Below are 22,625 nucleotides of genomic sequence, written 5' to 3' on the forward strand. Positions count from 1 at the left end.
TTCAGTACAGCAAATCAGTTTTCCGCACTTTTTTCGTCATACTTACAGATATTCATTGATATTTGGTGCATTGCTTACCATGACAAGTTAGAAATCAAGTTGGAAATTTTTTCCGGTCCATTGATATTTTGCTGAGTTATGACACTTAGATTTAGAAAATTAATGCAAATACTCAGTTTTCCGCACTTTTTGTGTATTGCTTGTAGCTAGTCATTTTATTTCGTACATTGCTTTATCATGCCAAGTTACAAATCAAGTTCGAATTCTGATTTCTCGTGATGAATTTGGTAATGCCTTCAGTGGTGGGTGGGTGTTTTTTTATTTTCTTAACCATTTCAGATTTCATATTGATTTGTCACCATCTTTATATACTACTTGTGACAAAATGGAAAATGGAATTTGAATCTGTAATATATGGCTTTTATTCTATGGGACCTGGTTATTCTTGAGTATCAACTGTTTACGTATGATTATTCACGCAGAATATTACGCAGACGACTAGAAATAGGACCGATAGAGGAAATGTATTGCCATGCAATAGTTTTGAAAATAGTTTTTGTATTATTTTTTTAAATTTAGTTTTTTTGGTTTTTGCTTTTTCCCTTTCTCCATTTCTTTATTCTGTTTGTCATTTCATTAAATATTAGTATTGGGTGAACTTTCCAAAATCGCCAGTTTGTGTTCACTCTCACATACGAACCCCTCCACCATTTTTTTCAGTCTTTATTTCATCTGTCTCATTTTTATGAACATACATCCAATCTGTTCAAGGCGCTGAATGCGCGCTCACTGGTGGCGTTAGAAGTACCAAAATTAGTTTGAGAATTTTGATGATCTCGCCGAATTGTTTGAAAAACTCAGTTACTCTTGCTACATGTATATCTAGCTATGTCTTTTTGCAATGCAGTTTTCAACATTATAAGTTGTCAATGGAGGTTCTTTTGCTTCAAATCCGAATCATAGAGGGCCATGACAAAATTCAATCTTTCAAATGTCTGACCTGTAAAAGCCTTGAATACGAGAGTTTCAAGATTAACATATGCTTTGTAACCTGGACGGTCAAATCTAGAGTTGATATCAGCTAAAAGCAGACCTAATGCCTCGTAGAAATCTTTCCTAAATATACGGTGCACACGATGAAAAATTATATCACATATCATCAAAAGTGTGGCGATATTCATAATATCACACATATGCGATATTCAACTACTAATATCCCACCGTTTCACAAAGGAGGTAGGAGGAGCCATATGCAAATGAGACAAAGACAAGATACAACATTTAATCAAGATAGAATTTGGAGAATTCATTCACAAGACCCTCCCCCAAAATAAAATCACAATCCCATAGCGTTGAGTAAATCAAGTGTTGCAAATTGAATCTTTTTTATTAGTGGATGCAAAAAATACCAAATATGGGAAGGGGTCAGTGACAAGGTCATGGGATAAATTAGTTACATGATTGAAATCTCAATGATTGCACATTCGGGAGGCTCCGCACCCTCGTGTGCAATAACTCGACGATACTATGTATACATCATCTCCTGTCATCATGTAACTATTACGAAAAAGGATCACCAATGTTCATTTGCTTTGCTTTTTCAACGACTTCCTCGTAAAATTGAGTGAAAACTCACTCATCTCGGAAACTTTGCGATGCATTTATAGTCGTTAATGCCATTTTTCATCATCACTCGCCGAGACATCTCGAGACTTCAGAGCGCTTGCCAAATTATTGCTATAATGTAATTTTTAATTTTTTCACTCAGTAAATACCCAAAGAAAATCTATGGAGCGCCAAATTAACATAAACTCAAATAATTGAAGATATCTTTAATTATTTGAAGATATCATCAATTCAATTGTTGCTCTCTTTAATTGAATTAATGCACGCATTAAATCAATTATTGCTCTCATCAAATGAATTAATGCGCGCTTCAATTCAATTATTGCTCTCATCAATTGAATTAATGCGCGCATCGATTGAATTAATGAGAGCAATAATTGATTTAATGCGCGCATTAATTCAATTATTGCTCTCTTCAATTCAATTGATGCGCGCATTAATTCAATTAATGAGAGCAATAATAGATTTGATGCGCGCATTAATTCAATTATTGCTCTCTTCAATTCATTTGATGAGAGCATCAATTTAGTAGAAATATTGCTCGCAATAATTAATTTAGAACTCGGTTTAAATAATTTGATGATCTCTTTAATTCAATTGAAGATATCTTTAAATCATTTACAATGCTTTTGTATAAGGAATTAATGCGCGCATCAATTCTTTTAAAGAGAGCAACAATTCAATTAAAGATATCATTAATTCAATTGTGGATATGTTGAATTGAAGATATCTTTAATTATATAGTTGCTCTCTCTAAAAGAATTATTGCTCTCTTCAAATGAATTAAAGATATCATTAATTCAATTGAAGAGAGCAATAATTGAATTAATGCGCGCATTAAATCAATTATTGCTCTCATCAAATGAATTAATGCGCGCATCAATTCAATTATTGCTCTCATCAATTGATTTAATGCGCGCATTATATCAATTATTGCTCTCTTCAATTAAATTGTAGCGCACATCAATTCATTTGAAGAGATCATTAATTCATTTGAAGAGATCATTAATTCAATTGAAGCGCGCATCAATTCAGTTGAAGAATTAATGCTCTCATCAATTCAATTAATGCGCGCAATAATTCAGAATTGAAGATATCATTAATTATATGAAGAGATCTTTAATTCAATTGTTGCGCGCATCAAATGAATTGATGATATCTTCAAATAATTGAAGATATCTTCAATTATTTGAGTTTATGTTAATTTGGCGCTCCATACATAACAGTATAGGTAAAGGACTCAGGGTTCAACTGCACGAATTTGTATTGCAAAACCTGTCTTTGAACCAGCCATAGAGGCAGCTATGTCATAAAAAATAAACTGGCCCAGTACTTCGCTGATAGGTCAATCAAACCGCAAGAAGGCGTCTTGAATTGTTAGAGTTATTGAATTAGCCCCAAAGTCAGCAAGACTATATATCCCCAATATATCTTCATGCGCGTTCAAATTTTGATCTACCCATCGAACGGATCTTAGTAGGAGTTATGTCGTGTTTCGCCTCCCAGTTATGAAAAGAAATTGGACACTTGGATGGAAGCAACAATTTGTCGCAAAACCTGCAACCCCATCACCTGCAAAATCTTATTAAATGTATATCCGGAGCGACATATTTGTCTTGCGTCGTAGCCATTCCTGGAGCTTTGGGTGGCGTATAGTCTCAAGCATGAGAAGTTGATTAAAAGTTGAATCTTTTTTGTCTTTGTCACCCCGAACAGCATTCATTGCCGAGCACAAAACAGTAGTATGTTGGTGATTTTGACTATATAGTTTCTAAATACATTAATGTATCGTTGCAGTGTATAACACCATAGGTTAATCTCTGTTAGACAAGAAACAGTAGTATGTTGGTGATTTTAAGTAAGTTCCCTGTTAGACAAGAAACAGTAGTATGTTAGTGATTTTAAGTAAGTTCTCTGTTAGACAAGAAACAGTAGTATGTTAGTGATTTTAAGTAAGTTCTCTGTTAGACAAGAAACAGTAGTATGTTAGTGATTTTAAGTTAAGTTCTCTGTTAGACAAGAAACAGTAGTATGTTGGTGATTTTAAGTAAGTTCCCTGTTAGACAAGAAACAGTAGTATGTTGGTGATTTTAAGTAAGTTCCCTGTTAGACAAGAAACAGTAGTATGTTAGTGATTTTAAGTAAGTTCTCTGTTAGACAAGAAACAGTAGTATGTTAGTGATTTTAAGTTAAGTTCTCTGTTAGACAAGAAACAGTAGTATGTTGGTGATTTTAAGTAAGTTCTCTGTTAGACAAGAAACAGTAGTATGGTGGTGATTTTAAGTAAGTTCTCTGTTAGACAAGAAACAGTAGTATGTTAGTGATTTTAAGTAAGTTCCCTGTTAGACAAGAAACAGTAGTATGTTGGTGATTTTAAGTAAGTTCTCTGTTAGACAAGAAACAGTAGTATGTTGGTGATTTTAAGTAAGTTCTCTGTTAGACAAGAAACAGTAGTATGTTAGTGATTTTAAGTAAGTTCTCTGTTAGACAAGAAACAGTAGTATGTTGGTGATTTTAAGTAAGTTTCCTGTTAGACAAGAAACAGTAGTATGTTAGTGATTTTAAGTAAGTTCCCCGTTAGACAAGAAACAGTAGTATGTTGGTGATTTTAAGTAAGTTCTGTTAGACAAGAAACAGTAGTATATTAGTGATTTTAAGTAAGTTCTCTGTTAGACAAGAAACAGTAGTATGTTAGTGATTTTAAGTAAGTTCTCTGTTAGATTTTCTTTGAAATAAACTCCCTTTCCTCTTTATGGCAATTACTTTTCTCAAGTTCAGCAAATTTTGTAGTTGCCTTTTTCCTGTTTTTTAAGGCCACTAGATAGGCCTACATGTATAAAAGTTTTGTTGTTGCTCTTGTGAGAACTGTGTTTGTTCTAAAATGATTCTGTGCAAAGAAAACCGAGCACAGCATGGACAATGTTTGTTAAACATTTTTAAAAATGTCATTATTTTGCATCTTCAATATATCTCCCAAATCGAGTTCATAATTTTTGCCGTAATATCAGTTCATGATAAATTTACATGTTATTGAAAACAATTGAAAAATTATATAACTTAATAGATTTATGTAAAAATATACTGTTTCTTTAAATATAGTTTTAAATATAAGTGAAATTGTGATCAATAACTCTAAAACTTTACTCTACCAAAATTTTACAAATCGTTATCCATAGTTTACAATTAACAATCCTAATCTCTTTGTTTATCAATGAGGGTATTCAATTGTTGATATCATCAATTCATTTGAAGAAAACAACAATTCAATTACAGCGCATATCTATTCAGCAGAATAAGTAATGCCATCAACAATCCAATTTATATGAACGATGATCATCACATCATCATCCCTTGAAGTCCCCTTTCTGTAGGATCTTGTTAACCCATACTTCCTGCAAACACAAAACAAATTCATACTCGAATCTGAACTTTAGTTTTAATCAGTAGCTGTACATGTAATACATTCATTGCAAAATATACTTCTATCTCGGAACACAAACTGTCGACTGTAAATCAGATCATGCGAACGCGCGTTTTTTTGAAAAACTGAAGTACATATACGGCAATGTTAATGAAAATAAGTTAATAAATTTGGAATGTTACGCTGACAACACATTGAAGGAATGTTTTCATATATATTAGTTGTATTAATTAAATTAATGTAATTACATACATTTTTTTCATGCACAATACTGGTAGAGTTTGAGTAATTCATTTCTTAAAATGCTCATAAATATAACACTTGCAAATGCGGTGGGACTTCGGAACAGAACCCTGTACATATTAACTAGAAGTTATTAATATACATAGCACTAGCTTATTAAATATCATCTTAATACACGAACATCCATAATATGTTTCAAAAGCATGCTATATATTCTAAATTTTACATAGGTACGTTTATTATTACACATGACAGAAAAATAAATAATCTAAAAAAACAATAATGGATTATTTCCCTTGCATCATAAAGCTTACCATTGCATGTTTTGTGGAGACAGGTTTTCCATATACAGAATTCAAGATGAAACGTACAGGGAATATTTAACAAATCTAGATAGATGAATTAATATTGTCTCAGAATTATACATAAATAAAATATTTGGCATATTCATTGAATTTTATTTTGTGTTAAAAATGTTATGAAATTGCACTTTTAAAAAGGATATGGACAAAACACAGGATTGACAGCGAGTTACACTTTCTGTATCCTCTCAACAGATCAATACACATACACTGTACATCAACATTCTTACAAACATATTTATTGCACTCAGATTTCCAGAACAGACAAAGCAAATTGATTTTCACAGGTTTTAGAATATTGCAGGACTTCAGTTTGGAATTCATTGCAGATATTTGTAGATCTTGAAGCAATGGTTGCCAGAATCAGCCACAGATACATATCCATCACTGGTCACTGCCAGCCCCTGGGGTCCGTACAAAGGATCTGCAGCAGTGTTCACGAAAGACAGGAAGGAACCATTGCTGTCAAATACCTGTAAACATATGTAAAGCTCCCGTTTTATGTATGATTCACAAGTACACATTAAATCTTTGGATAAAATTTTGGTCCACCAATAAAAACATTTGACAAGTACATGCCAGACATGGAGATATGTTTTGACTCTGAGGTCTAATTTACCATGTGCAGCTCATTTTTTATTCATGGCAGAATTACGAAATTTATTGCAGAATACATTGCATGTTCTTTTGAAGTTCCTGACAATAAAGATAATACCTGTATTCTGGAGTTCCCCCAGTCAGCCACCAGTATATTTTCTTTCAAGTCAACAGCTACCCCTGTTGGGGCATTGAATTGGCCATTGCCTTCTCCGTTGGAGCCAAACGTAAACAGGAAATTCCCCTCGCTGTCGAACACTTTGATGCAGTGGTTGTGGAAATCTGACACAATGATGTCATTGTTGGCATTAATAGCAACATAGTGTGGACCAGCAAATTGCCAATCCCGATTCCCACGGGATCCAAATTTCGAAATGAGCTTCCCATTGGGTTGGAAAATGAAGATGCAGCTTCCTTTGTTGTCCACCACAATGATATGGCCATTCTTGTCCACTGCCACTCCTTTAGGCCCCAGAAGCTTTCCTGTGCCTATCTTGTTCATATATTTCCCCTCTGGGGAAAACACACTGATCCACTTATTGTCATAGTCAGCAATTAGGTAGTTTCCATTGAGTGTTGAGGCGATTCCAGTGGGCCTTTGCATTTTCCCTGCTACTCGGCCAGGTGACCCAAATTTCAGCTTACATTCTCCATTGGAAGTGAACACTTGAACAGCTTGATTGTTACTGTCTGCAACAATGATTTTGTCACCGACAACATGAAGCCCCTGTGGATTGGTGAACTCTCCTTTGTTTCTGCCTTTCTCTCCAACTCGCAAGATCAGATCATCTTCTATGGCATTGCTTCTACGGTTTGATCCATGTGACCTTGAACTTGGTGGTCTCTTTGTTCCTTTCTGTTTAACATTCAGTGTCCTTGGAATCTTAGAGCTGTTGAAATGGTCCGATTCTTCCCCAACCAGAATGGCCTTGACTTTGAATGGTGACCCTTTAATTGGATGACCATAAAGTTTGATTTCTAAAGAATATGTGCCTACTTTTTCTACTGTGTATGTCACCTCATAGGTTCCATTTTGTTTGTCCATCACAAAAGGATTGATGACCATATTGTCTTCATCTCTGATTTCTGCAGACAGTGAAGCATACCCAATTCTGACTAGTTCTCTTTTTCTATCTTTGGCTATCACAGTTACGGTTGCTGCTTTACCCACGTAACACATCTTCAATCCTTCTCCAGAAGCAGTGGTCTCGAAAGCCACAGCACTGTTGGTCTGCACAGCTCCAACACATGACAGAGACTTCCTCAGTGTCTGAAAGTGAGTATGATCGAAAACTAGACACTCATTTTCCTCTGGCTGGTACTGCAGCTTCAGACCACCCAACTCCTTCAACTTTTCAGACATTTCAGTTTTGATGAGCAAGATTTCAGTTTCACTCCCATGTTTTAAAGTTTCTTCTGTGAAATCACAACAATTTGTAATCTTACTAAGAATGTTTTCAAGCGTTTCCTTCTGTTCAGAAAGGATTTGATGCTTGCGATTGTAAATTGTTTGGAGTTCTGCAAGTAAAGCTGTTTTCCTGACTTGTAACAATTTATCGAGTTCCTCGAAAGCACTGAGTATTTTCTCCTCCGCAGACCTGTTCTCCAGATCCAGAGACCCTACTACATCATTCACCAGATTAATGGATTTCTCTAAACAGGGCACCTGTTCCCTGGCACCAGACACAAGAGTATGCAGGAGGATTTTCTGTTCTTGGATTGCATCAAACAGTGGCACCGTCTTATGTCCAATGTGTTCAACAGCAGTGCAGTCCTCACACACTGCTGTTTCACACGCTATACAGTAAAACCTTAAAGCGTTACCATCATGGTTGGGACACACTAATGTTGTATCTACTTCAGTTTCAGGAGTCCCAGAAATGTCTGACAGTGCTACAACATTGTGTTCTTTAGTTTGATCCAGCGCTTGATGAATACTCGTACAGCTGTTACACAAAAATTCGGCACAGTCCATACACTTGGTTGATGGTTTTGCTTGTTCTCGACTGCACGTTCGACATATGTTGGGCTGATCCACCACCTCCATTAGATTTGTAATGAAAAAATTTGTCTGTAATGCTGATACACCTTGTAAAGGTAAAATTGATTGTTGTCTGCAGATTGGACAAGTTACAGAAAGGCTCTCAGCAGGAATATAGCTGGCAAGACACTTTTGGCAGAAGGTGTGCAAGCAGGGAAGGACTTTTGGGGCCTTGTAGCGCTCCAGGCATATCCCACAGTTCAACAACTGTCTGTCAATCTGCCGAACAACAGGAATTGAGTCCGCCATGGCATACAAGTCCCCGCCATCAAAGGCAACCTGAAATTGAAAACCACAACAGATTATCATGTCAACTTAAATGTTGGTGTCAGAAAAGCAGAATATTTCCATCACCGTAAAACACCATAAAATACGTCACTGTTTCATCATTTTCAGTCTTAATACAAGTGAGTAGTCCATGATATGTATATTTTACAGAATAATGATCATTGAAATAAATCTATCAATGTATTGAACATTCATTTTATCTTCCTGAAATATTTCATGTCTTTGTAAAAATTTTGATTTATTACATCAAATGACTAATAACTGAAGTATTTTTAAAGTTCTTTTTTTTTTCGTATTTTTTGTTATGTTAAAACAAGCAGTAATGAGGACATTAATTCAAAGAACAATTAATGAGTGATCACTTGACTGGTCCTCCCACTTCATACACGGGAAAACAAGACACAGAACATTGCGGGCACCTGTCTCCGGGTCTATCGTGCATAAAATCTCCAATTCTTCACTTCTTAATTATTTTTTTTCCTTAAATCCCACTTCCACATATCTTAATCATACAGAGAAATTAAGTACATGTATATCAAAGTAGCTTTTAAAAAAACAACAAGAATAAAACCAAAATAGAATTGAATGATACCAAACTTATGACTGAGCATTGCATATTAAATGTATCTTTTGATGAGATAAAATGTCCTCTTTCAGAAATGGAATGTCACACATTGATTGTGTCTCACAATCTTTAAACACAAAGTCAAAACATTGTGCAAACCAGGGGCAAATTGAATAGATATAAAGAATTGCAAAACTGTTTCCAAATGTGGTATAATCTAGAGATTGAGCTCAAGAACTAATTTCAACGCAGTATTTGCAATTCACAGCAAATAAAGTGCATTCTCGAGACACTTGAAACAGGATTTGTACAGCAAGTGCAATCAATTAATATTGCATGCTTTGAAATTGTACAACAAAAGACTTAGGGGGAAATCTTTTATCTTGACAAGCATGTAGTCGCATAAAGCATTTGATAACTGAAAAATCCTGGCAACTAGTAATTATGCCTCATTCTTTAACATACTTCATTCTTTTTTCACCATTGAGACATTATTAAAAACTGAAATTTTATCAACTTTATTTAAAATATTTCAAGATGGAAACCCTCAATTTGGATTAGAGTTCAAAGCATGTCTTATCAGCGTCTCTACTGTCTCCTTTGCTTTCTCCTGTATCATAATGGTATTCAGCACATGTATTTTTGAGAATTTGTAGAGTAAAATGAGATAGTTCTACATTGCCAGTTAAAATGGTTAAAGACATCAAACAGACAAACAGTCTTGGTCATTTTTCTTCCCATGCTAGAGAAATAAATTTGATCTGACTGACACCAAAAAATAAGCATGCATGAGAACACTGTGAAGATTTTTGTCACTTTAATCCCACACACTGTGGTCAAGCAGTGAACAGCAGGTTTAGTGTGGTTATCCATCACATAGGCTATGTACATTGTGATAAGTCAGAAAAATTTATCAAAAGTTGTCAATCACACAGATAGTCAGTCTACCAATTGTGACCCCGAACTTTGAGGTCACACTCTGAATTCTTCATTCAACAATTGAGGATCTTGGTGACTTTGCTATGGTCTGTAAGAACTGACTAATGACACTTTGTGTATACTTCCTCAGTTTGTGACACTGATAGATGTCAGCTAGTAATAGTAATAATAATGATAATTTATTTTAAGAAAGGTGACCTTATTAGTGCAGCACTATTCTTCCCCATGGCCTTCCAGTTGATTGATACATGTAAACAATTATACACACAAATAATCACTTAAAACAGTCTCGAGTCTCAGAAGCATGAACACCGCAAAATTCAAGTTTATGATCTTCTTACCATCACATTTTGATATTAAGTCACCAAGTTAACTTGTAAATTATGATTTTGTTGACTTGTCAGAAAATCATGTTGACAAATGGAATCAACCTGCTTTTCTGGCAAGATACTGAGATTGTGGTTATAAGGTAATTATCTGACACCAGTCTACATAAACATCTGACTAACAAGTCAACAAATATGCCATCATCATTTCTAAAGCAAAGGATGCTTTCAAATTGTCCTTTTTTAAAGTAATTAGACATGACAATCATAATGTTACACACATGAAATGCATATCAGAATGTTGACCTTGGTATGACTAAATAATTTGACTTCAGAGAACCTTTGTATATGTTTTGTCTCATTCTCTCAATTAAGGTGTATTCAAAGTATCATGTCCAGCATCTGTGCCATCAATTTCTATTTCATTTTACTATTTCTCACCAAGAATAATGCATGTATATGAAGGATTCTCAACTTAAGTATAATACTTCAATAAAATATTTTTTTTCATGAACAGTAATTACAAACTAGCTGAAATTTCAATACCTGTGTTATAATACCGTGTCTAACACATAATCAGGATATTGCATTCGTTTAAAGTTTTCTGTGATACAACATTATACTATTACAGATGGCCATCAAGTAATGATTATCAACCTAACCATCAATAGCCGTCTGTCATTTAAACTTTCAATCTTCATTATTAATTTAAATCATTCCTGGTATAATGTTTTTCTCAAATTTCTCATCAAAAGTTATTTACCATTTGCATCTCGTATTCATGAATGAGTCTCGAGTGAATCCAGGCTATCCTACTGGTCAAAGCCCTTTGCTGATAAGGGAAAATTAATGTTCAATTCATAGATCTAGCTAAGAAATTGCATGAGAACTGAACAAAACGCAAGGTGTCCTGACAAAAGCTACTGTGCTTTCTTCTGAAATAAGCCTTGTCAAAAGCAACAAAGAATGATTTTGACACTCTAAATAAAATGTTTAGCAACCAAGTGCCAGGTCTTTGAAAATGTCAAACCTAATTTCTTATGGCTATTGTTTGATACATTTTACTTTTCAGATGAAGAAAATTTATTTTCTCTCACAAACATGACCAAAAAAATTAATGACAACAGTGGAAAATTGAGAACTTCTCCAGGTATAATTAAAATCTGGGATATTTGATATTATAAACAATTTCTTTAAAAAATACTTTAAGAACCAATGACTTTTAAATTCTTTGCCAATATAATTTTTTAAAATATCAAAATGACCATGAAAGTCATGCATTAGTCTTAGACTAGTAATTAGAATTTTTTTTAAACTTGCATTTAACTCAATGCTAATTTGTACATATTTTTGAAATAAAAAACATGAAATTTAAATTTAGGTCTGTTGTTAAAAAGTTCTATAAAGGAACTGTACAAAATATTGAAAACAATCAACACTGAATGTGATACCTCTGTGTCATGATGGAGAAAGAAATGGTTGACTTCACTCCTCCAAAGCTCAATATCCATATCCATTAGCGCAAGTTAGGAGCTTCAGAAAAAACTAGTAATGTCCTTCCATATGATTGTTAACACTCAGCAATTTGAAACTGAACACAAAGAAAGACCAGATCGCGTTTCCTTCTGTTCACGTCATCTCCTAATTACAGTCTCCACCTCATGTTTTAATGATTTACATGTCCATTTAATTACTACACACAAGTCTATTTCTGAACCAGTTTCATATGATGAATGATTTAATTTTTTCACTGAAACTCAGTTTCTAAAAACCTTTCAAAATCTTTCTCTGTCACTGAGATAGGCAAAAAACAAAAGAATACTATTTCCCCATAAATGTCTGAATCATTCACAGTAAACATTCAAATTGGACAGCACTTTAATGACCCATCATTAAGAAAGCCACAACACATAAATATTAAATATATATATACAGTGTATCCAAAGCTAGATCCAAAGCAGGATGTAGCTATATATCTTTACTAGTCTATATAGTAACACCTCTGATGATGACCACAAGTGATGGCTTTCACACCTGCAGAACAACCTTCCAGAAAGACTATCAATTCAATATATCACGAATCTACACACGAACTGTCCCTTTAAACTGGGTATATATATCTTTTCTGAATGTTTAAACACAGATGGTCCTTCTATCGGTAAGATTTATAATTTGAGTTAGGTGACATGGTGAAGTTGATTTTTCTGTATTAAAGCTATATTTCATTATAAACTTCAGAGACCTCCACGAAACCATGAGCAATCTATAATCAATTCTAGTCCGGGCAGTCAGGAACCTCAATAAAACATGGAAAGTTATAGACAGTTCTAGTCCGGGCAGTCAGGAACATTAATAAAACATGGAAAGTTATAGACAGTTCTAGTCCGGGCAGTCAGGAACATTAATAAAACATGGAAAGTTATAGAAAATTGAAAAATCATTTGTATAAGGCTTTACTTTTGCTTAAACAGCTTATCTGTCAAGCATTTTTCTATGAAACAAGATGATAAAATCCCCACAAATTTCAATGGAATTAATATTATAATTTCATGTATTTTGTATATTCATGATTGATTTACATTGTGAGAAAATATAGCTATTTTTCCTTTGGATTTTTTTTCTGCATCCACTGACCTTTACACCCAAGCTTAGACAAACTGACAGAAAAACAAAATAAGCTGCAGTAAAACCACGACATCCTTAATAGTAAGGTCACAATTAATGCTCGCAGTCGTTAACGACATACAATGAGTACAGAGAGGGGTAATTAAAAGTTCAAATTTACTACAGAAAAATATCAATTTAACTAAAAGTACCATAATTTGTTACAGTAGTTTTAGTAGCATTTCTGAAATATTTTGAATCGGCCATCATAATGCAGTTGTAGGTGGAATGTCACCACTCTTATTATGCCATTTAGCAGTGAGGGTTATTCATCACAGCAATCCTACTATGAAAGGGACTAAGTTTTTAAGGTTTCATCAGAAAGGCTGGAGTCTTAAACTTCTGATGCCAAGCACTTGGTGGACAGAGGACCTGTTGTTACCTATCAAACAACTCAAGAGGCTTGTCTTGGCCTGAAAACCCTCAGCTCTGGGCATTTACTGCAACTATCAACTGTAACAATTCTTTTAATTACTAAATCAGCGACCTCAAATGTTTGCATAAAAAGTCACATAAGATTTAACCACAATAGGAAACCAAACATAATAATGTCCGCAAGTAAACCATAACTGTCAAGTTGTGTCCTGCCCTCAGTCAGTGGTCAAGCTGGCGGTCAGTGGGTTTGTTTTTAAGAAGATTTGGTGCGGTACAATTGTCAGCTGATAACTGTTGTGTAAGTTTCAGTTACGGGGTGTCCTTGTCGTCATTTTCACACCACGTTCACTACCTTGTTGATTTCATGATATAATGCCGCTAATCATCGAACCAATGGACCAGATCTAGTACCCCAACAAACGCACCCATTGTCCAAGTAAAAACCATTATTACTAAAGGTTCAAAAGTGTAAATTAAGGTAATCTGCAAGTAGTGTCGCAGTATACCCTAAAGGTGTCCGCCACAATTATATATAATTCTCATAAAAATCTTGTGGTGTTTTCTGTCAATATTGACCATCTAGTCTGCTTTACTCTTTCAACTTTAAAGTACTCTTGAGATCTAATAATCCTATGAAAGTATTCAAACAATATACAAAATTGTGTAACTCTCTCTCTCTTTCTCTCTCTGTAGAAAGAAATAATTACTAACATTCACTAAGTAACATGTACTAAGCAACCAACAGAATCTTCTCTGAAGTGTATTGAAGTTGATATTTTTATTTTGAAACTAGATTATGATATAAATGTAAAACCATTAATGTTTGACAGATTTACAGCCCATAAAACTGATCATTTGACTGCTGTGAAACTTATTTACTTCTTAAATATTTCAACTTACTTTTCAGTAAGTGTCTATAGTTTGACAACAAATACTGTGTACAAAAAAAATCACTTAAAAATCCAAATTTTTCTCAGGTTCCCATATATTAAAAGCATAGATTATGACACTCAATATCATTAATATCCCATTTATTAAAGAGATTAACTGAAGGTTAAAAGTTTGAGAAATTGAAGTATCAAATTTCATTTATAGCAATACTCATATATTCCTCCACACAGACCAGCATTAATGGCCATTAATTCCCATCACCCAGAAATCTCAAGCCACCAGGGAAAAAAAACAACCAATTTAAAAGTGTGATCAAAATAAAAAGTGTTTTTATTGTGTTTAAATAAAAACATTCAGTTTGCCCTAATACCCTGCCAAAGTTTTTGAGCTACATGTACATATAACAATGTATATAAAAGCTAATCTTATTTATTTGGAAGACCGTTGACATTTAGGCTCAATTGATATTCATCCACACATTTAGTGCATTTTTTTGTTTGCAAAAAAACATGCTATGAATCCTAATCCAATGATATGGTACATGGGTGAGGAGGGCACAAATTTGTGTATTGATCGAATTTGAAGGCATTATATTCACCGCTGGTGTTGTCTTTTCCATGAACAAATACACCACACAATTATAAAGTCTCAAGTTGTCACATAAAGTTCATATGATACATGCCCATAATTTAAAATTAAGGTCATAAGATACCCAAGATTTTCGACGCATCAAAAGTAGATTTTCAATGTGTTTATGTGGGATTTTGATCAAACAACAATGTAAATCGGTCATCAATACAAGAAATGCACCAATAAAAACACATTTTTGAAGGATGTCAATTTTGGGGTAATGGTTTTCCATTGAACTTTAAAGACTTGTAAATAATGTAAAACCAAAGGTGGTTTTATGGGAATATTTTGTAGCAATAATACAAATAAATAAATATTTACAGATAGTTTTATAAAATTCTACAACAAATTGTTATAGGTATCCTATGCCCTTAAGAGGTCCTGACTGACCATCATCATTGAGCTAAGCAGTCACATTTTCACATGTAAAACTGGTAAAACTCAGCTATTATGGCCCCTGAGGATATGGTGTGAATAGCCTTGAATCTAATCCACGTGAGGATGATGCTTGAATATTACTTTGAAAAATTGTGCCCTTGTGTTTATTGAGAAATGGATATTCATATATTCCTATAGGTAAACATTTGAATTCCTCTTGTGATTCTGCCTTCATCCCAGGGATTATTTTGTGAACAAATCAAATTTACACTACATATGGAGTATATAGATACATATATACTGTATATATAAATCTCTAAATTTGTATCCTTGTAACCCAGCTCATTTCAACAGACTGGAATCCCCTTTACTAGAGGAGTCTTTGTGTTACCCCTGTTGATATTTTACAATGAAAATTTCTGATAATCTGAAAGGAGGCGTAAAATGGCCCACACCACACTTAGTCCTTTGGTTGAAATGGGTTCCATGGTACTTGAGAAGTTGAAAATATCAGATAGATGACATGATAAAAACTCAACCAGAAGCTCAGTTGAAAATATGGTCTCCGAATGTATCTAAGCTGAAGCATGATTTGTTTATTCCCTCTAGTAACCTCTTCTATATAGCTATTTCAAGGCAATAAAAGAAAAATATTTGCAACTTTCAAAATAAGAATGGTTCATCTATTATCTGGAATTTCTTTGAAACATTTTACTGTACAGTATGACACACTGGGAACAGAAGGCAGAGTCACCTGGTGGTCCAAACCCAACACCTCATTCCAAATAAGTTCACTTTACGACTCCTCTGAGCATTTTGATGTATATATTTAGAATTGATGGATTAATTACAATTGATTTATCAAACATCAAAAGGCGATCTATAAATTTTTCAACCCTGTGGGTCTATCAGTGTAGGTCATACTGAACAGTTGGCAAGTGACTTATTGTGATAACAGTCGGTGTATATTCAAACATAATGCAACTTAATTGTTTACAAGTATCAGATCATGTGTACACTGTCTATCTCGGTTAATGAAATTTTGTATTGTGATATTATGAGTGTGTAGATGACCTCTTTAATATGTATATATGTATTACCACTCACACTGATAATTATAACTAAAGAAGTCTTCTATCAGCTGTTACTCCACACTATAACCAAATCAATTTCAGGTTGTGAGCATGGCAAAGAAGAGAATTTTTTTGATTTAACACTAAAATGGGGTTAATCAAAATTAGAAATATTTCAAAATTAAGAGAGAGTTTATAAATGTTTTATCAGTAATAAACCTATATGCTATTTAAATGGACATGCATGTATTTTATTTCTCAATAAAAGCACTGACCTTTGAACTTGACATAAAAACCTATGTCGATCTTAAAAAAATATAAATGGAAGGAATAAATTTCTATATATTGTTTGTATTTTGAGGGATTTCTACAAAATCAGCTTTGTCCATTACACAAATTACCCAAAATGTCCATTGTTCATATATACCCATAAAACAAACAACAGAGACATACTGCGCTCTGTTTAATAAATAACTCATATAAAAATAAAAGTGAGTAATTTAATTCGTGAGTAATGCTTCGCATAAAAATGTGCGATAATAAATTCTTCATATATATCTAGGAATTTACAGTATTCCTTAAACAGAGTGAGGTAAGCCTGATGAGCTAAAATTCATATGCATGTGTATTTTTCCAGACTGGGGAGGACAAGCTAGCTTAGTTTGCTTGTTTTATCTGGGTGTACTTTTGTAAATGTGGACTAAAAAAAGCACATTTACCATTTCCACATCAACCCTGAAAGATGTCAAAATGATACAATTAAACTTCAGAGGATTAAGGGGTTGCTTTTTCAAAAAGAGAACATATATTGTATTACATTAACTCCCATTTTTTCGTTCTGTTTGATTGACACAGAATTGAGAATTTAATAGAACTCTTCAGTTCTCAGTTCTCAAATTTATTTCTCATTGAGTATGAACACCTGAACTTTTTTTGGTCTCTAGAGAAGTTAAAAAGATTTTTGCTTGGTTTGAAGTTTACTTTGATCAAGACTGTTTGTTAGCACTGGCGTAATAAACGAACTGTGCAAACACTCAGCACTGACATAGTGCAAGATATATTTTTTAAAATCAAGATTTTACAAAGGGGACAACATGACATTAAGCAGACTTAAAACATCTCCTTTCCACCAGAGAACAATACAGAAAGTTCACTGCTCTCTGCCAAAAATCCCCTTTCAATGGGCACCTGTCATTGTGACCCAACAACCATACAAGGATGCGATCATAAAAATGGCACTTACCACAAAAGCTAGGACTATTATGTAACAGGTAAAGTTTAGCAGGAACAATGAGATTAAGTTGCATGTTTCAGATTTCCAATTAATGGCTCCACCCTAACAAGGCAATGAATTTCTCCTAAACGATAGGCCTTTTTTCTCCCTTGATGTTTACAGTGTCTCTGTAGGACATCAACCTTTACTTAGAATTTCAAATGTTTCTGCAGCAGACCTGACAAAATCAGAGAGGATTCATAATCATTTGATTAAAACAAATTTCTGTCTGACTCTATCTCAGACATGAAAGACAATATTCATTCAGCAAATTGTACAACTGTTAAACACAAATGGAATGAATAACACTGTAATATATTATTCATTACAATGAATTGTACAGTGTACTAATTGTAACATTGAATGCACTGCTTGTTACAGTGATTGTACATTGTACTGCTTGTTACAGTGATTGTACTGCTTGTTACAGTGATTGTACTGCTTGTTACAGTATTGTACAGCTTGTTACAGTGATTGTACTGCTTGTTACAGTATTGTACTGCTTGTTACAGTTATTGTACTGCTTATTACAGTGATTGTATTGCTTGTTACAATGATTGTACATTGTACTGCTTGTTACAGTGATTGTACATTGTACTGCTTGTTACAGTGATTACTGCTTGTTACAGTGATTGTACTGCTTGTTACAGTGATTACTGCTTGTTATAGTGATTACTGCTTGTTACAGTGATTGTACTGCTTGTTACAGTGATTGTATTGCTTGTTACAGTGATTGTACATTGTACTGCTTGTTACAGTGATTGTACACTGTACTGCTTGTTACAGTGATTACTGCTTGTTACAGTGATTGTACTGCTTGTTACAGTGATTACTACTTGTTACAGTGATTGTACAGCTTGTTACAGTGATTGTACTGCTTGCTACAGTGATTACTGCTTGTTACAGTGATTACACTGCTTGTTACAATGATTGTACTGCTTGTTACAGTGATTGTACTGCTTGTTACAGTGATTGTATTGCTTGTTACAGTGATTGTACTGCTTGATACAGTGATTGTACTGCTTGTTACAGTGATTACTGCTTGTTACAGTGATTACTGCTTGTTACAGTGATTGTACTGCTTGATACAGTGATTGTACTGCTTGTTACAGTGATTACTGCTTGTTACAGTGATTGTACTGCTTGTTACAGTGATTGTACTGCTTGTTACAGTGATTGTACTGCTTGTTACAATGATTTGTATAATGTACAGAGTGCTAATAATTACAGTGAGTTATACAGTGTACAGCTTGTTACAGTAAACTGTAGCCTCCCTGGCTTGTAAATACATTGAATTATTGGACATTTCCTTATTATTGTGGCTATTACCCTATATACTATCACCCCTTCCTTTTATCAAGGTGCCAGTGTTATGGATGGGTCCATAAAGTACATATTTCAAAGTGTGTAAATTGCATGGTAAACATCTAAAGTGCAAAACAAATATATACAACATCATAAAACATAACCTATCCTCAGCATATCAGGATTTTTTCTAAGATTTAATAAATTCACATAAATAATTGAGTAAATAAGACTGTCTGGTATATCTAGTCAGGTCAATAAAAGATAACATTTCACTAACATCTCATTTGCAGTGTTTTCTTCCTTTTTCAATGAAAAAGCATCTAGTAGTTCTCAACATAATGTTGGACTTTATTAGAGGGTTAAAAACAAAATATCAAAAACACTTCTACCAGATATTAAAATTAAGTCAGGAATGTCGATGACTATTAAATCACTGATCAGATGTATTTTGAGCTGTTAATTGAGGTAACAATTGCCTTAACTTATTCTAATAAGTTGGGGGGGGGGGGGTCAAAAATCTTGGCTTAAAGTTAATTTCCCTAAAAATCTTGACTTAATGACAGTATATTATCTCAGAGTAAATGCAGTTGGGTCTGTCCATTTTAAATCTTCTATTAAAATTATTTCTTACTGGGGGCATTTTATTGAATAAAACATTTGTAGAAATAAAAACAAAAATAGAGCTCTTTAAAATTAAATAATGCTCAAGGTAAAATTATAGAATATTTCTCCTGACTTGTTCACATTGTAATATTAATATATGCATGACCTTGGTAGTACCTATTACAGTGTATATTACAATAAACGACCGTCCATTATCAGAAGAAGAAAAATGACCCACAAAACTTCACAAAGGGAAAAGATTTTCATATGTTAATTCAATACACAAAATCTAGGTCTCCATTTGTACCAGCCTAATTATATAAATAATAACTTCTTCAAACATTCAGCTGATGGACAGTTACAGACTTCTCTTCACACTGACTGGTTTAAAAAGCTGTTAAAAGGTCATGTATACAGCCAGATAAAGTTAAACTGTGAGGACAGTGGGACCACCGGCAATATTTGTCTTTCAGATGAATTAACTTCCTTAGATCATAATGTCTGACCAATAAACAATATCAAATGATCACACCATTAATGTTTTCCCATTGTGTTTTACATATAGTCCCGATCTACAGCATTCCAACACTGACAAATAAGGCTAGATCCTCACAGACAAAAGTCTCTGATGACTCCTCATTTCTAGATCAAGGATAAAAATGTTGTTTTCCATAAATATATACACGAGATATAAATGTACTTAATCTTTGACACATACAATTACAATGATCTTCCTGATGGCAGGTTAATGTACTACAAGACAACTGCATGATGGGTAACCGTAATTACTTTATTAGTAGATCAAAATAACTGTAAATTATTGTGCTTGTATACTTCTTTACTAATTTGAAACAAATTATTTTACATTTATCTGATGACATGGCCTATTTTAATAGAAAATGTACACAGTGCAGATAGATTATGTAACATACCACCCATACAGTTTTTTTTACGACTGGTTTTCAAATTAACATTATATACTGGATCAAATTTTATCTGTCAATATCATACACCTTCCTAAACTATACATGAATCATCATTCTAGTTTTACAGCCGATTCCAAGTTTCCTCTCACTTAAATTGTATGTATGATATTCATTAAAACAATGAGATATTCATTAAAATAATGACATAAAATAAATTAAAAAAAAAAATTAGTGCTTGTCTTTTGTGATGATATAAATTATACACCTCAAATCTGTATATTCTTTTTTTTTTTAAATGATAAACATAAGACGTGTAAATAAATGGTGGAAAAAAAAACTATTTTGCTGTAATTTTACCTGAACTGGATCTGGAATATTTTCCAGGAACATCCGGATTTGGGAAGCCCAGGCTTCCATGTCCATGGCTCTATGCACCTTTATATCAAACTCTCTGCTCAATGCACTCCACACTAGACACAATATATTGTCTCTAATAGTTAAAGCTCCCTGCTATCAAGGTAAAAATTTTGCTCTGCTCTGATACCAATATATGTTCATGTACTCTCAGGTAACGGTGTATAGATATTGACGACAGGTGAGTCCCCCGGAACACAGGTAAATGCAGGTACATTAGACGCAATTTATTTATTTCTCCATCCGTCAATTTTTTGGCAATATTATAATCAATCATGATTCAACCTTACAAAAGATATCGGACTATGATGAAAAGTAAACATGGGTCTGCAAAAGCATGTAATGGATATTTGTTATAAGGAACAATTAAAATAAAAGTTGCATATATTTTTGTTTAGTTTAATACCTTCAATTTTATTCATCAAACCCTTTATGAAATTGCACTCTCTTTCAAAAATCTATCACAATAATACTTGAAAAATAATCTTTAATTTAATTTTAAGGACACTTTAATGCACATCACACCTGCAAATGCAATTATTACTCAAATTGCGCACTTCAGATAGCTCTAATAACCTTTTACTGTTTCATTCGACATTGGTTTCAAATATGAACATAAAATGATTAATGTCTTTTCACATTTACTTTAACATTTAACAAGTCAATCATGCACTTGGTGGACAGTAAAAATAAAAGTATATTTAGAAGTGTTTTTCTTCATTTGTACAGGTGGGAAACTTTTAAATAATCAAACAACGGGAACTTTCAATTTAAATTAAAAGCTTGGGAGAGGAAAATTGTCCCATTGCAGCTATTTTATTGACTTTTCATTGGCTGATCTCATTGGACCTTAAGAAGCCGTGACATCCGCACTGCTTTGAGACATACGTAACACGGGCTAATAGGGACAAGAAGCTTTAATACTTAAATACATCATTTTACAAGTCTGGGCAGTCCCTATACATGCATAAAAAACTCTTTATGTTTACAAAGTTTTGAACATTTTCCACTTAAAAAGAAAATCAATTATTTCATTAAGGGAAAAAATGATAAAATCATTTGTAACCCCCCCTACCCCCCAAAACCCCACATACAATGTACAATGTACCCTAAACCCTTAATTAAATATGACAGAGTAATTTAATAGCTAACATCACATTAATTCGGTCCTTTCTCCTGCCCACCACAGACAGTCACTGTATTGACTAGACCTAGTATACTGGTACCCCTACTAACCCCTACCTATATTTCTACCCCTATGAACATTTCATTTTGTTTCATATTACATAAAAACTACAGCAATACATTTTTACAACATCTTCTAAATGACAGCATATGTCAACATTTTTAAAAAGAAAATGAGTGATTGCAAGATAAATCATACAAATATGATTAACTGTCTCGGTATTCCATGTTTATAAGTCAAATTATTTCATGAAGTTGACTTGTTTTTATCATGACTCCTTTACTACCTAAATATCAACAGTATAAACTATAAATGTATGTGTATTCAATCCAATATTACTTCATATTTTCTCTATATTTGGTGTTCCACAACTTCATATTTTCTCTATATTTGGTGTTCCACAACTCAATATTTCAACTGAATTAAAGTTTGGAATGAATTTCTCTCATGTACTGGCCCTGACTTTGTGGTCACTTTTACAAACTGAGGTCTGCAT

At 33.6% G+C, this 22,625-nt stretch overlaps 1 protein-coding gene across 6 annotated transcripts in view; it reads right to left on the minus strand.

Annotated features, from left to right (window-relative positions):
- Positions 1-5,043: 5,043 nt before the first annotated feature.
- Positions 5,044-22,625, minus strand: part of LOC125678251 (tripartite motif-containing protein 2-like) — a 36,123-nt gene continuing 18,541 nt past the window's right edge. For 4 of the 6 annotated variants that reach the window (XM_048916542.2, XM_048916543.2, XM_056154047.1 and 1 more), the window contains 2 exons: positions 6,368-8,569; positions 5,044-6,125 (listed from right to left, as the gene is read on the minus strand). In XM_048916542.2, coding sequence (XP_048772499.1) covers positions 5,973-6,125; positions 6,368-8,569 — 2,355 coding nt within the window. In that variant the 3' untranslated portion in view covers positions 5,044-5,972. Of the gene's footprint in view, positions 6,126-6,367; positions 8,570-11,859; positions 21,146-22,625 lie in introns of those variants that run through there. The other 2 variants (XM_048916540.2, XM_048916541.2) reach the window with 2 other exon arrangements.

This window comes from Ostrea edulis, chromosome 2, assembly GCF_947568905.1.
Source record: "Ostrea edulis chromosome 2, xbOstEdul1.1, whole genome shotgun sequence".
Classification (NCBI taxonomy): Eukaryota; Metazoa; Mollusca; class Bivalvia; order Ostreida; family Ostreidae; genus Ostrea; species Ostrea edulis.